This window comes from Prunus persica, chromosome G1, assembly GCF_000346465.2.
Source record: "Prunus persica cultivar Lovell chromosome G1, Prunus_persica_NCBIv2, whole genome shotgun sequence".
Lineage (NCBI taxonomy): Eukaryota > Viridiplantae > Streptophyta > Magnoliopsida > Rosales > Rosaceae > Prunus > Prunus persica.
This window is the reverse complement of record NC_034009.1, coordinates 19,855,052-19,871,328: the sequence shown is the minus strand read 5'-3', so window position 1 is coordinate 19,871,328 and position 16,277 is coordinate 19,855,052. Positions and strand designations below refer to the sequence as shown.

The 16,277-nt window shown below is 36.5% G+C and overlaps 2 protein-coding genes across 14 annotated transcripts; both read left to right on the top strand.

Moving 5' to 3' along the window:
* Positions 1-2,171, top strand: LOC18790822. Its single transcript, XM_020555275.1, has 3 exons — positions 1-399; positions 1,059-1,283; positions 1,365-2,171. Exons 1-3 carry the CDS (start codon positions 1-3, stop codon positions 2,169-2,171), a joined length of 1,431 nt encoding a protein of 476 aa, XP_020410864.1.
* Positions 7,529-15,052, top strand: LOC18789730 (pentatricopeptide repeat-containing protein At2g22410, mitochondrial). Of its 13 annotated transcripts, none has more exons than XM_020560367.1 (8): positions 7,530-8,158; positions 9,205-9,340; positions 10,401-12,430; positions 12,865-12,932; positions 13,087-13,144; positions 13,489-13,588; positions 14,097-14,148; positions 14,794-15,052. In XM_020560367.1, exons 3-4 carry the CDS (start codon positions 10,567-10,569, stop codon positions 12,921-12,923), a joined length of 1,923 nt encoding a protein of 640 aa, XP_020415956.1. In that variant the 5' UTR covers positions 7,530-8,158; positions 9,205-9,340; positions 10,401-10,566; the 3' UTR covers positions 12,924-12,932; positions 13,087-13,144; positions 13,489-13,588; positions 14,097-14,148; positions 14,794-15,052. The 13 variants fall into 13 exon arrangements, with proteins under 13 accessions (XP_020415963.1, XP_020415956.1, XP_020415943.1 ...); XM_020560354.1 differs by having other exon boundaries at positions 14,333-15,052; XM_020560370.1 differs by lacking the exon at positions 14,097-14,148.

The following is a 16,277-nucleotide window of genomic DNA, read 5'->3' as shown; positions in this document are numbered from 1 at the left end:
ATGTACCATAGTGGTCAAATCTGTGGTAACTGTTATGCTTCTGGCAGTGTAGCTTGGTTTGATTATTGTGACAAGGATAGAATGTCAATGACCGAGATAGACAATATGGTGAGGGAGTTAGGCTATGATGGGGTGATTAGTTACTGTTATAGTATCCCTATCTATAGCAATAGTGGCCTAACAAAGCTTAATGATGATCAAGATGTCATAGACATGCTTGTATTTGTACCAGAGACAAGGCTAATAGACATCTTCCTACATCATGGGGTTGATAGTTATGAGCGTTGGTTTTATAGTCAATCAGGATCAAATATGTTTGTTGATGTAGAAGCTGATATTGTGCCTAACAGAGGAGTTGTGATTGAGGAGCTTAATGACAATTATGGGGCTAGTGTTCCTGTTGGTGGGAAATGCAAACAATAGAGGCAACAACAAAAAAAAAAAAGTGTGGTGATAGAAGAGCTCAATGAAGACCCAAATAGGGAACAAAGTGGTTGGGGTACACAAAAGCCAAGGGAATCTTGTGCAGGACAAGGTGTTTCTGAAAAAGGCAAAAAAAAGACAGTAGAGATGGAATCATCTGCTGTGCAAAAAGACAAAGAAAGAGCTGTTAAGAGGGAATCTCCTGCCATTGTAGACAAAGGGAAAAATAAAGTCAGTTCTGTTTTTTGGGAAAAGGAGGGCAAGAGCTTTTGGTAAAAGAAGGAGTAAAAATGTAAAAAAGACACGTGATAAAGAAGACCAAAGGTCCAATACAGTGATTGAGGGACTAGTTCAGAAAAAGATTGTGTGAAGAAAGTGTAGAAAAGAGCAACTTATCAAGATGTCATCCAATAAAGACAAGAAAAGCAAGAACAAGGACCACAATCTGTCATGATGAGGAGGAGTCAGCAGACAGTTTTGACTCTGATTTTGCAGACCCTAACTTTAGTTGTGATGATAATGATGATGATGTCCATTTTGATGAATGGGTGGACAAACAAACTGAGTGGGTTGGAGAGGGGGCAAAAGGAAAAGAGCCAGAGTCAACAAATGCTGGGGTTGAATCTTGGGATTAGGGTGCAGATGTTAAACTGGATTCAGAGGAGTATGATTCTAATAATGTGCAGCCTAAATATGACTGTGATGATGACACTCCAATGATGGATAGATGGCCAGAGTTTAATCCGACAACTGACATGGTAGATCTAGAGTTTGAGGTTGGGATGAAGTTTAGCGATTGTAAAGTTTTTAGAGCGGCTGTGAGAGAACAATTTATAAAGAGGAATAGGGATGTTGTATTTGTAAGAAGTGAGGCTTTAAAGCTAAAGGCAGTTTGTGCATATCCAGATTGCCAATGGGAGATATATGCTTCCAAAATGTAGCATGAGAAGACCCTGCAGATTAAGAAATATGAGGGTGAACACACTTGTGGTATTGTTTGGGAGAACCCCACTGTGAAGTCTAGTTGGCTGCGTGCCAAATATATGGAAACATTGAAGAGCAATCCAAGTTGGCCAGTTAGCTCATTCATGGAGACTGTGGAGAAGGATTATAAGACTGGAGTTTCTAGGCAACAAGTTTATAGGGCAAAAGAAAGGGCATTGAGACAGATTGAGGGAATATACACAGAGCAATACTCCAGAATTTGGGATTATTGTGAAGAGTTAAGGAAGACCAATCCAGGAACAACAACCAAAGTTCAATGTGATTTCAATGAACAATTGGGTCATCCAGTGTTTCAAAGGTTATATGTGTGCCTAGGTGCATGTAAAGCAGGGTTCATTGCTGGATGCAGACCCATTATTGGATTGGATGGCTGCTTCTTGAAAGGTGTATATAGAGGGCAATTTTTAGCAGCAGTTGGTATAGATGCTAATAATAAAACATGGGTGATTGCATATGCAGTGGTTGAGTCTGAGTGTAAGGAGTCATGGGTTTGGTTTCTGGAATTACTGGTAAAGGATGTAGAGATTGTTAACCAGTTTGGATACACTTTCATATCAGACAAGCAAAAAGGATTATTACTAGCTTTTGAGCAAGTTGTTCCTAATAGTGAACACAAGTTTTGTGCAAGACATCTGTTCACCAACTTCATATTACAATTCAAAGGGAAAGCTTTGTCTGACAAATTCTGGGGTGCTGCAAAAGCAACAACTGTTCCACAGTTTGCAAGACAGATGGAGAGCTGAAAAACCTTGATATGGATGCTTATGCTTGGCTGACTGAACCAGGAAAACCTCCTAGGCAATGGTCTCTATCACACTTCAGCACTCATGTGAAGTGTGATATGCTTTTAAACAATATGTGTGAGTCCTTCAACTCATTCATATTGGCATGCAGAGATAAGCCAATACTGACCATGCTTGAGATAGTTAGGTGTAAGTTGATGAGGAGGATACAAGGCAAAAGGGACAAAATGAAGAATTGGACAAAGGAAATTTGCCCCAAGATTTTTAAGAAGGTAAAGATTAATAAAGCAAAAGCAGGTGATTGTGTGACTATGTGGTTAGGTGGAGGAAAATTTCAAGTTGGCAGTGGTGGGATTTCATAGTATATTGTGGACTTGGATTTGAGGAACTGTTCTTGCAGAGAATGAGATTCGATTGGTTGGCCTTATGTTCATGGAGTGGCAGCTATAAATTACAATGGGGGCCTGAACGTAATGGATTATGTGGATGCATGTTATCACACTTAGACATATTTTAAGGCATATGAAAACCTCATACTACCTATGAATGAGATGGAGTTGTGGGATAGAACTAATATGCCACCATGTGTGCCTCCTTCATACTCCAAACAACCTGGAAGGCCAAGAAAGGCTAGAAGGAAGGAAGCAGGTGAATGCAGCAACAAGGCCAATGTTGTTACCAAAGTTCAAGACTCACTGAGGTGTGGCCAATGTGGAAGAAAGGGCCACAATAAAATGACTTGTCATAGGAATCTCCCTCCAAAAACAAAAATCAAAAAGAGGAAGGTTGAGGTAAACATCTAAGGATGAACATTTCTTAATGTTATAAATGTTAATGTTTTTGGAATATGATGCAACTAACATGTTTGATTTGTTGTCTCATCCCAGCAAACTACTCAAACAAGTGAAGTTGGTCCCAGTACAAAAACAAGGCGAGCTAAGCCTGCAAGATCTGTGCAGAAAGGAAAATGAAAGAGAAAGGCCACCAATGCAGCTGAAAGTTCAAATGCACCACCAACTGATTCAGCTACTCCATCCTCAACACCTGCAACTGGATCTGCCCCTCCTGCATCAATTGAAGCTTCAATTGGCAATTCTTATTTATTAAGGAAACGACCTATGGTTGTGGGGGCATCAAACTTGAGCAAGGAATGATGATTGTCTGTGTTGTATTAGCTAGTTTGGTTATTTTGCGCAAGAGACAGTTTTACCTTTATTAGCTGGTTGGATTAGGTTATTATGTTATTATGTTATGTTGGAAGACAAGTTGCCTTGTGTTAGGAAGATAACTTGTGATCAAATATGTAAGACAGGTTCTGTTTTTTTGGTAAACAGGTACTGTGTTTTTGGAAAACATGTACGCTTGTTTTGGAAAATAGGTTATGTTTTTTTTTGGAACACAGGTTCTGTTATTTTGGAAGGTTGTAAATGCTGTTATGTGGCCTATTTTGTTGTGATGCTACAAGTGGATATGTTATTAGGTGGCATATTTTGTTGTAATGTTACAAGTGAAAATCAATATGCTCGTACGTTGTACACACAAGTTGTTGGAATGAACAGGCCATTGCATTACCAAAATTTCACACTGTATGCAGATTACATAGCCATTCCCATTACATAACCAAAATGCAAAATGTTCATTCCCATTACATAACCAAAACCACACTGCTTTCCATACCAAAGGCACAGTGCATACCTAACTAAAAGCACAGTACTCCCCATACCAAAAGCACAGTGCATCCCTAAAATACCCCCTTTCATGCCAATTCCAAAGTCTTCATCTTCAGTCCATCTGATCCACCATTCCGTCCAAAGAAGGACATTGCAACAAGCATTCACGACACCACCAATGCTGCCCAAAGAACCTTCTCTCTACGTCTAGCCTTTGCTAGTGATTCTCCAACTTATCTCGCAATTTTAGCAACCCCGGAATCACAACTTTAGACCTTTCACACATTTCTACATCATACCAAATCCAGAAATCACAACCTCCTCTACCCTGCACAAAACTCACTCTGTAAATTAACATTTGCACCTGCTACAATTCAAATTCTAATATTTGCACCAAATCCAGTTTTTTACCTTTGCACACACAGCGAATCGCCTCCCAGGATTCGAAATTGTCCACGAAGTTCGAATTCTCGCATTCTTAGCACACCAACACACCATTGCCTGATGCTCCATTTCTCCTTCGTTTTCTGGGTTAAGGATCCAATATAATCGGGCGGCTCACTTCTTCGAAATCGTATATCTGAGCCTCAGCTATGGAAATTTAGGATTTATGTTAGGGTTTAGGACAATTTTGGGGCTTTCTCTTCGATCTCCAACTGAGGTTGAGGACGAATGACGATTTGGGGCTTTTACTTCAATCGTCTTCTTGCAAAGCGTGCCCAATTTTGGGCGCAATGTTCAGTTTTTTTTTTAAAATAAAAAAATTGTAGAAACCCAAAACTGCCCTTCAGATGGCATGAGATGAATGGTCAAATCGCTGGTGAGGTGGGTCCCACGGGTGCCACGTCAGCAGTTAACGATTGATTGTCTAGTCAACTTAACGGAAGGATAAAATTGGACGATGTTCAAAACGTCAGGGCGTAAATTGATAAAATTGATACTGTGTGGTCCAATTCGAGAATAACCCTAAACCAGCAGGGTGTCTTTTGTCGTTAGCCCTAAAAAAAATGTTCACACGGCCAACATTCATTCAATAATTGGAGTATAAAAATCAATTTGGAGAATTTGAATAACTTTTATGAATAGTCTTAGCTCCTAAAACTAATTAGAGCATCCACAATCATGCTTTCTATTTTTCAGTTAAATTTGAGCTAAAAACATATAAAAGTTATTTTAGGAGCTCTCTATAAAATTTAAATTACAATCATGCTCTCTAGTTTAGGGAGTCATAAATGATATAACTCTTTTTTAATTGGTCAATTTCTATTAAAAAATAATATTAATATTAATAAATATTAATTAAAGGTTTGAAATACTCATTAAATAAAGCAGCATTAACTATAGGGGCCACTAGGAGTCCTTTCTCTCTCCTCAGATTGGAGCTCCTAGAGGTCTCTCTATTTTAGGAGGTGGATAGGGAGCATGGTTGGAGATGTATTTTTCCAAATCCTCCATAAAATTTGTCTAAGGAGGTGGTTTAGGTAGCCCATTGTGGATGCTCTTAGACTTTTTTCAATCACACACACTACACGCGATTTACATTTTTTTTTTTTTTTTTGCAATTATATTTTTCTAGATGACCATCTTAAAAGTTTTCCTTTATTGCTCGTATTTTTCTAGATGCACGTATTAACAGTTTACCCCCGATAAAAGAAAAAAAAAGGTTGAGACATGCATCTAGATAAATACTAGTGATATAGAAAACTTTTAAAACAACCATCCAGAAAAACACAATTGGAAAAAAAAAAATTAAAAAATCATAAATTGCGTGTAATTGAAAAAATGTCTTCCACACGCAAGAAAGCTGGTGCAGGGAGCCTAGCAAATAATAATAAAAGCTATTTGGTTTAGGTATTCTGTGTAGCAAGGTGAAATGTAATATTGTACAGTCAGTGGCAGTGGCTAATTGCCTTACATGGCACATACATTGATTCCATTTTTGGGTTTTGTTTTCGAGTTGCAATCATGGTTAGCCTACTTATTATTTAGATTGTGAAGTTCAACTATTTCGTACTGCTTGATATATAAGCATACTTGCTCTTTATGAAGGTATGACAGTTCACTTGTTTGAAATGACGTGTTCATTTCCACTGACTTCTATTCTTTTTTGTATCCTTTTTTGACATTTGGTCCGTGTAGTTTTGTTCATTTTTCTGTGCTCAAACCAATCATATACATAACACAAAATTTGCATAATGGGTAGAAAATAGAGGAAGTGCATAATTCATTTCTGCATAAAACGCAATAAACTGGTGATATAGTGGCAATGAAAGGGTATTGAAAATTGTTATTTGTGTTTATTTTGGGTTTCTTGTTTTGTTTCATTTCATTTACTCATCTTGACCCATTACTAATTAATGATGGGATGATTACGAGATTAATTTGTGTCACTTATTAATACAACAATTATATATATGAAGATTAAGTTGAACAACATATCATATCACCAAACATAATCACACCACCAAATACAATCATGCTTTTTTTCAACCCATCACCAAGCATTTGCATATTTATTCATACCCTTCTTTTTTTCTAAATAATTTTTAATAATTATTTCTTACAATGTCTTACGGTGTAATTATGATGCAGCTAAGTACCTCTTTTTGAAAGGCACGTTGTTCCTTTCTCCTCTTCTTCTTGTTTTTGAATAAAGTAGGCCCTAAACTCTAAACCCAATGACGAGCCCTAGTCAATATACATACAATAGAACCACAATATTTGGGCAATATACAACAATATAGTGGCAATATTAGGCCAATATAATTGCAATAGGGTGGCAATTGGAGTCAGAGGTAGAGATGGGAACGGCACATGCCACGATTGGTCTCCCGGGTAACTGACATCTTCGTTTGGAGGCCGTACGTCCGACATCTTTAACTATTGTCAGGGACAATTGACAACTGCAGTTTGCAAAAATAAATTTTAAAAGTATATTCAGTCTCACAATTATATTTATTGAAAACTTGTAAACAAAAATATGGTCATCTTTACTGGAGAATGTTTGTCTTTCTTGTCTATTTTATATTGTGTTCAAGGAGTTAGTTGTATGTCTATATATGACGAAATTAGGTATGTAGTTGGTGCATTAAATTGATTGGATTGAAATGTACACCATTTACTCCTTGGCTATAATTTAGAGCATTAGAGCATTACAATAATAGCAATAAAATTGGATTTCAGGCCAAAAATGGATTTTGTAACTAAGCAATTTTTGGAAATTTTAAAAACATAGAAAACGAAATTGACAAATTAGAAAATCGGAAAATTACATTACTGGGAAATGCCCAATTTCTGAATATACTCAAATCACAGAAAAATTAAAAATGACAAAATCTGAAGAACAACGAAAATATAGAAACGTGATACGACCGAAAAACAAATACAAAGCATTGCATATAAAATTGGAAATTTGGGAAAATACCAAATTTGTATTACCAATATGATGCACACAATTCAATAGTTCATCAAATGTGACGGTCCGTGGAACTATTAAGTTTTTTGAGTCACCCCCTTCGTATTTGCACATCTTCTTTTAAGTTTACCCATTTTCCATTGTAGCAAACCAGAATAACAATTGTCTTCATTTCTGACCATGACAAAACAACATTTCATTACCACAGTACAACCACAATAACCAGGCAATAAGAAGACAATATAACAGCAATATAAAGGCAATATAACCACAATATAACAGCAATATAACAGCAACATAACAAAAATACGACTGCACAATAACATGAACACAACAGCATCCACTACATCAAACGGAAAATCTCAAGTTTCCTGATTCACATATCCAGATCAATCTAAATACAATTGGTCAAACCCAAATGGATGAGCATGAATATTCAAAAAACCTAACCAAAAGCAATAAAACCCAAAACCAATTTAACAAAATCCCAAGCAATCAAACAAATCCTATTTCACATAATCCCACAGATATTAAGAAAATAACCATCAACCCTACCTTTTCAAGGTCGCAATCCAGTAGAGCTTCAAGGTTGCAAGCACCTCTTCAGAAGACATACCTAAAAGGGTTCGCGATTCAAGAACGGCTCGTCGTCCACTTTATCCACGCCCACGTGCAGTAAGTGAACACAGTGGAAGAGAGAGAGACCACCATTTTCATGCTTTCGAAGCTCACCTCAGCAGGCTCCGCTCCGCTCCGGTTAGGGTTTCCAAATTGACTGGTTTCCTCCATCCCAAAGTTCCTACCTCCAAGCAATGAGTGCCTGCTAGGGCTTCCGATCCAAACCCAGAACCCTCTCAATTTCTCAGTACTAAATCTATGTTCTATGGGTTCAACATCTTCAGGTACTTTTCTGTTTCTTCTGGTTTTCTTGTACTTGGATATCTCTAATTCATCTGCTGCTTGGTGGCTAAAGTGTTGGAAAATACCAGAAAAGATTTGGTGTTTGGTAGCTGTGCTTGCCTTTTCAATTTTCTCCTCAATTGGAAAACTGTGAATCTTAAGTTTTGTTTCTGAATTTTGTTCCTTTCATTGCCTTCTCTTTCCCTTTCTTTGCTGCCAAAAGAATGGGAATTCTGAGCCACATTATGTTCAATTTATCTCCGTGAGTGATATCCATTTTTTTTTGGCTGCTCTTTTTCCCTTTTCCGGTTTTTAAATGAAATAATAATAATACTTTGATTTCATGATCTATTATTAGCTTCATTGCTGCGAAATGAAATTTTAGATGGTATGTTTGTTGTGTGCATTGTTCTGAAAAGATGAAGCAACTCACCTTGAGTGGTTACAGTAGTTGACCCATCAATACTAGGCTTACTAAAAAGTTCGAATTTGGATTAATATGATCTGAGGTGGTGGTTGTGTATCCTAAAACAGGTGGATTTGCCATAATCTTTCTGAACGTATGAGCTTAGAACCAAAGGGTAAATAAAAACCCTCCTTTAGGACGTTTATATACTGTAGATCTGGTGCAGTTAATCTCATCGTAACTTCATTTCAGTACTTCTAGTTGCATTGATATTCATAATGTTTCAAACTACGCAATATAAGTCCTCACTGTCTAGTCTCTCTCTCTCTGTGGAAATGAGCTAATTTTTGAAGCTTGCATGAGACAAGACGTTCTCATAAGGCTAAAGATGTATCTAGCAGTGTTCTTGGTCAATAACAATTATTGCCTCTGTGCCAACAACTTAAACTCTTCTTCTTTGCGTTTTGGATGTTTCATTTTGTGAGGGGCAATATTATTCCTGATACTTGAAATTCACAAATTTTGTCGCTAGTGTTTCTTTTATTGCTGTGATTGCTGAAAATATTAATGTGTGTTATGTCTTTTTATCTGCACTCTGTAGGAGTTAATAATGTTCCCTTATGTATTTGCTGATGCTTGAAGGTGGCACAGGTATTGCTTCATTGACCAGAGCTGTTTTTGGGCATATCACCAACTACTGTAACGATTACTCATGTAAATCTCTATGACACCAGAGGGCTAGTTATGGACTGCTTTCAAACTGTTAGTCATCTCAAAGGTAAGCTTGTAATTAATTCTACCTAGCCTGCTTTAGAATTTTCAGTAGGGTGAAGGAAAAGAATGGGAAATATCACTGAAGCATAAGTTTGGTTTTTAGATGATATGACTACTTAATGTGTGGTAATATATTGTAGTCTCATTCACTACTGTAGTACTGTTATGACTATGAAATAAGTCTCATCCTGTAGTGTAGTGGTGATTTATTGTCAGACATCTCCCTTAAATCAATTCTTTTGGTAACTTTTATCTTCCAAGTAATTTTAAACTTGCAGTGTATGGTTCTATGGTTTGTTTTTAGCAGCTTGTCTATCAAAACGGCATCATGGTTTAATGATTATTGTTTGACGATTAATTGTTCCAAATTTAGAATAGGATTATCTTTTTTTGGAGGAATGAACTACTTAGAGTGTGATATGCACTGGATTCTCACTTGGAATCTGATAGTTGTCTCTATGTTCTGTGATCGTCTTCATGCAACTGGCTATCTCAGTGAACATTCCCAATCTCCCATGTTTTTTTGCTGCTATTTATTTTTTTGCAGGAAGTGTGGCTGTAGATAGGACGGATTGACTATGTGTCTAACTCATGGTTTAATGTTCTGGTAAAGATGCATTTGTGCTGTTGTTTTGACTATATGAACACAAAAGGCACAATGAGTTTTGTTTGTTTATTAGTTAAAGAATAAGTGATGGAGATGCTTTTACACATGTTTGAGGCCATAGTCAGATGAAGGGCCATGAATGAACAAGTTTGACTGGCATAACACAATGATATACTGCTGGTTATGGTTGGCTTGTGCAGTATTCTCCCTTGGGACGAATCAGTTGCTCTTATGTTTATAATAAGACAAACATATGAATAAGAAAATGGATGCAGTCTCATTTGACTGAAAACTTTGCTCTCTCTCTCTCTTTCGCATACACACATATGACTGAATTGCATGTGTCTCAGTTTTAGATACATGTTTGTTGTGTATTATAGTTGCATTACATTCTTTAGGGTAAGAAGTATTATATGTCCTTGCTACTCGCTGAAGATAGGTTTATATGTGGTTGCAGGTTCTCTGTGCTGTCAGTGTCTGGCTATCAAGTTTTCAAGAAGCAGTGGCATTGCAGATAGTCTATGAGCAAAGTCATGTTTCTTCCATTCCAGATCTAGCTAAACCACCTACTAGTGGACTCTTTGGTCGCATACAAAAGTCAGTGTGCCCATACCCACCCTGTTATGAAGTCCTGGTTCCACTCTCTGTTCTCTGCTTACAGGCCCCAAGTCCTCCTCCAATCTCTGAAACCATTCTCATCAATGTCCACCACCAAAGCCATATGGAACTCCAAGACCAACGTAATAATCACCAACCCAACTCTGCTAATCATGGAGTCTTGCACCACCATGCTCGAGTTGAAGCAAATTCAAGCGCAAATGACTTGCACTGGCCTCATCACGCATACATTTCCACTCAGCAGGATTTTAGCCTTCTGTGCTCTCGCCGATGGTGGTGACATTCAATATGCACATCTTCTTTTTACACAAATTGAAAAACCCAATACTTATATGTGGAACACGATGATCAGAGGCTACTGTAAAGTTCAAATTCCAACAATTGGGTTTTCATTCTTTGGCCAAATGGTCCGTCAACACGTCGAAATGGACGGCAGAAGTTTTATTTTCGCGCTCAAGGCGTGCGAGCAGTTTACGAGAATCCTGGAGGGGCATTCAGTTCATTGCCTGATTTGGAAGTTGGGTTTTGATTCTGATTTGCTGGTACGAAATGGGTTGGTGCATTACTATGCTGAAGGTGGGTTCCTAAGTCTTGCACGCAAGGTTTTTGATGAAACTTTTGTTAGAGATGTTGTGACTTGGACCACGATGATTGATGGGTATGCGACTCGTACTTGTTCAGATGAGGCTATGAAATTGTTTGGCTCAATGTTGGTGAGTGATGTCGAGCCAAATGAGGTTACTATAATTGCGGTGCTTTCTGCTTGTTCCGATAAGGGAAATGGTGGTGTGGGGAAGACCATTCATGAATATGTACAAAAGAAGAATGTGAATTGTAGCTTAAATTTGCTTAATGCTTTGTTGGATATGTATGTGAAATGTGGTTCCTTGACAGCGGCTAAAGAGACTTTTGACAACATGAAAGTCAGGGATGTGTTTTCATGGACTAGTATGGTTAATGGCTATGCTAAATTGGGGGACTTAAACTCTGCAAGAAAGTTTTTCAATGACATGCCTGAAAGAAATGTAGTATCTTGGAATGCCATGATTGCGGGTTATACTCAGAATAATCGACCAGGTGAAGCGTTGAAATTGTTTCATGAGATGGTGGAGACAGGTTTGGTTCCGACGGAGAACAGTTTAGTGTGTGTGCTCTCTGCTTGTGGTCAGTTGGGTTGCCTGGATTTGGGTCAGTGGATTCACCAGCACTATCTCAATCGAAGGTGTATTCAACCCAGTGTAATTTTGGGGAATGCGTTGATGGACATGTATGCCAAGTGTGGGAGCATAAATTCGGCTACAGAACTCTTTGGTGAAATGCCAGAGAGAAATTTGGTTTCTTGGAATACCATGATTGCCGGATATGCAGGCGATGCTAAGCAAGCGCTCACTATTTTCAACCAAATGAAAACTATGGGATTGAAGCCTGATGATATCACATTTGTGGCAGTGTTGTCTGCCTGCAGCCATGGCGGATTAGTTTCTCAGGGCAGAGAGCATTTCAAAAGCATGACTAGAGATTATGATGTAGAGCCCAAAGAGGAACATTATGCATGCATGATAGATTTGCTTGGAAGAGTTGGGCAGCTAGAAGAAGCTTATCAGCTGATAAACAAAATGCCAATGGAAGCAGGAGTGTCTGCTTGGGGTGCCCTTCTTAATGCATGTAAGATTCATGGGAATGTAGAGCTGGCTAAGCTTTCAGCTGAGAAGCTGTTAGAGTTGGATCCAGAAGACAGTGGTATTTATGTACTGCTGGCAAATTTATATGCTAATAAGAAAAGATGGGATGATGTAAGGATTGTTAGAAGCTTGATGAAAGAGAGGGGTGTGAGGAAGAATCCTGGCCATAGCTTGATAGAGGTGGAGGGTGAGTTTCATGAATTTTTGGCTGCTGATAAATCACATCCTCAATTAGAAGAGATTTATAAAGTATTAAATGAAATATACCTTTTCTTCAGATTGGAGTGCTATCTGCCAAACATTTTGATGAATATTTATGCATATGGGGATGATTTTCTTTAATTACCTGGTTTTTGGGACATTTTGGAGTGACTAGATAATTCCTCATACAAATGCTATTCCTAATCATAATCTATCCACTAACATACTTAAAAACTAAAAGTAATCTCATACATGAGAGTTTAGAAAGCAATTTAAAGTAATTTAGATTATGACTTGTATAAATTTTTTTTGTAAAAAAAAAAAAAGGTTAAAGTGGAGATGCGAATCTCATTTTTATTTTTATTTTTGAGTTGGGTGCTTCTGTCCTATTTTTATCTATCTCTACTATTATAAAGCCAGGTAAAAAGCAGTTGGGGTCAGAGACTTCACCAAAAAAGAGAGGAAAACAACACCCCTGAAACAAAAAGGTAATTGCTGCAGTCAAAATCCATATCAATAGTTGACATGGATATTATTGTAAAAGGCAACTTAAAAAACTCTCCCCATTGTGCAGTTCTTTTTTTTTTTTTTTTTTGCTCCATTAACCTCTTCTCCTCTATGGCACCCTTAATATGTCTCCAGCAGTTGTGGCGTTACTGAGTTGTTTCTCGGTTCGAGCAGAGTCTTATTCACTCTCATGGTAATATTTTTGTCTTTTTTTCGTCAATTGATTTCTCTGATAATTGTTCAAACAATTGTTTTGGATGATTTGAGTTGGGTCTAATAATCTTCAATTGTTGATCTGCCCCCGCGCGGGGGAGGGGGGGTGTGGGTGCGGTGGGTGTGTGGTGTTGGTTGGGTGGGTGTGTGTTGTTTCCATAAAACAGTCATGGTAATATTTTTTTTCTTTTTTTTCGTCAATTGATTTCTCTGAGAATAGAGTCAGAGTTACTGGACATCTGTTGAGGATTGTGTTCTTTCACATTTCATACTGCAATTCTGCATATATTTTTAGGATTGTATGCCTAACTTGATGATTTACAGGTTGACAAACTGAAGGAAATTGGACAATTACAGAGTGAAAAAGATTCTGAACCAGCATGCATACGGACGTACTCTTTGACTAACCTGTACTATTGCCCAGGTGACTTTGTCTTTTTAAGACTAAACTGATACACCCATCCCACCCAATGAATAGCCCTGCACTGCACTCTCATAATCCCCCTTCATCTTTTTTTTTTTTCTCTCCTTTTCTTTTTGGTACAAAAGGGGCCAAATGCCAAACACAAAAAACCCCTGCTTCTTTTATATTTTGGTCGAAAACAACCCCTCTTATTTTCTTTTTAATAACCCCCCTTCACTTCACATACCCCTGCACGTAGAAAATATAAAAGAACTATGTACTAGATGCGTTTTGAGGGGTAAAACTCATTATGTCATCATGATTAGGTGTAGTCTTTTGTTATCAATGGATTTCACTTCATACTATCAAGTTTAATAGCTATGTGTGTAAGGTAAATTTAGCCCACCCCAATTTGAAATCCTGGGTCCGTCCTTGATCATGCTCTCTTTATTTTTGTATGGATCATTAAACAAAATTGTAAAATAGTAGAATTGGTTTCTAATGTTGTGTTTGTTTCATGTTGGATTAGAGGAGAAATTGGTTGATTAGTAGATGAAAAAGGTACTTTGGATTCAAAAGAGGTTAGCAGCCCCCTCCTTTTATTGTAACGTCATTTGATTGCCTACATTCCTTTTTCTGTGCAGGGAATATAAAAAAATCTGTGGGCATGCAGGTCACTATAGAAGTCTATAGAAGTCTTTTATGTTTATACTTATGTTTATTGCGTGTTAAATTTTTTGTGCTTTTTGGTTGGTATAACAATAGGAAGTGGACTTTAGGAGAGCAAATATGGAGTGGGGATGGTAGGAACAATGGAAGCCAGTTCGTCACTTTCTTTCAAGATTGCAAATTGTCCTAACCAGTTCTCACTTTCCTCCCTGTTATTACAGCTTTAGATGCTTTGTTTTAAGTGGCAGGGAGCTCTCCATTGACATTCATATGGTTTGTGGCTTGGAGTATAATTCAATTTGGTAACCCACTTAATTGAAATTAATTTTGTTGGGAGTTTTCTGTTTGTTACCCCCAAGATTGGTCGGTTTCCTTCAATTCGGGTATTTGTGTTTGTGTTTTCTGTTCGTCTCCATAAGACGCACTAAACCAAACTGCTTTCTGTGCTTGATAATTCATAATACATATCTATTTATGTCATTTTGTTTGGCTCCTTAATAACATAACTTTTAACTCTTAAATCACTCTCTCTTAAAACATGATTTTTCTTTTGATAGGGGAAAAAGAAAGGATTGTGATTGTAGAGGTTTTGGAGAAATGAAGGCTTCGTGTGAGAGAGAAGATTTTGGGGCACAGACATAAAGAAGGGAAAAAAAAAATAAGAACAGGAGGCGAGACAAGGATTGAGTTATAAAAAAAAAAAAAAAAAACAAATGTGAGATAGGAAGAAGGAAGAGAAGAAAGAGGACATGATGTTAATTTTGCCGTTAGTTGGATTATGAGTTTTTTTATATATATTTTTAAATTAGGAGTAAATTGGATTTTTGTTTCAAGGATGATGTGTCAATTTTTAAGTCCCTTAGATTAAATTTTAATGAGGTGGCATAGAGAGAACAAAAGTAAAGCAGATTATGGCAGAGAAAATCAGAGCAGAGGATCTGGATCCAAAAAAATGGGGGGTATCAACCTCTCAAGCAAGTCAATAATTAGAAGCTATGACTACAGAAGAAAAAAATCGAATGATTATTATTCATTCCCATAACCCAAAGCATTCTAGTCCATTTTTCTATCTTGCTGTCCTGTTTTCACCTGTAATAAAATGCGCGGCAGTTGAAGCTCCTGTATCATGTAAGTATCTTGACACCATTCTTATCATCTCGTTCCATAGAGAATGGCAAGATATTCCAATAAACACAGCTTGAGAGACTGGATAGATCCCTTAGTCCCTGGCTGGATTGCAAAACATGAAACAATCGAACAAATGGGCTCGTTTGGTACACAGGACTGTCTTGACATGGACTATGCTTAGGGACTGGCTTGGCTTGGCTTAGCTTGGTCTAAGTTGGATAACACTTATCCTGCGTTTGGTGTATGTTTGGACGAGGACTATAATTTTTTTATTTTTTCAAAAATATATATATATATGTATATATGTATTTTATAATATATATAATATATATGTATATACATGTATATAAGTATATTATAATAATATAAACGTACATACATATATATAAGTGTATATAGGTGTATATACATATATTTATATATATGTATGTATATTATAATATATAATATATATATGGGTATGTTATAATAATAATAATAATAATAATATACATGTATATACGTGTATATATGTATATTATATATGTATGTATATATACATATATATTATATATATATTATAAAATACATATCTATATATAATATATGTATAATATATGTATATATATAAAATATATTATAATATACATATATATATATACGTATATACATGTATATATTAATATATTATAAAATACATATCTATATATAATATATGTATAATATATGTATATATATAATATATTATAATATACATATATATATATACATATATACATGTATATAATATATGTGTATATAGGTGTATCTATATATTATAATATATACATGGGTATAATACATATACATATACATGTATATTATAATAGATAATATATATGGGTATGTTATAATAATATTATTCATGTATATACGTGTATATATGTATATTATA

Bases quoted from the DNA above. Each gene is read 5' to 3' on its own strand.
- LOC18789730 (XM_020560322.1), top strand. From the start codon at position 10,567: ATGAAGTCCTGGTTCCACTCTCTGTTCTCTGCTTACAGGCCCCAAGTC.
- LOC18790822 (XM_020555275.1), top strand. From the start codon at position 1: ATGTACCATAGTGGTCAAATCTGTGGTAACTGTTATGCTTCTGGCAGT. The intron at 400-1,058 runs GTTGGTGGGAAA...TCTTGGGATTAG, and splicing joins ATTATGGGGCTAGTGTTCCT to GGTGCAGATGTTAAACTGGA. The intron at 1,284-1,364 runs GTAAGAAGTGAG...TCCAAAATGTAG, and splicing joins GGAATAGGGATGTTGTATTT to CATGAGAAGACCCTGCAGAT.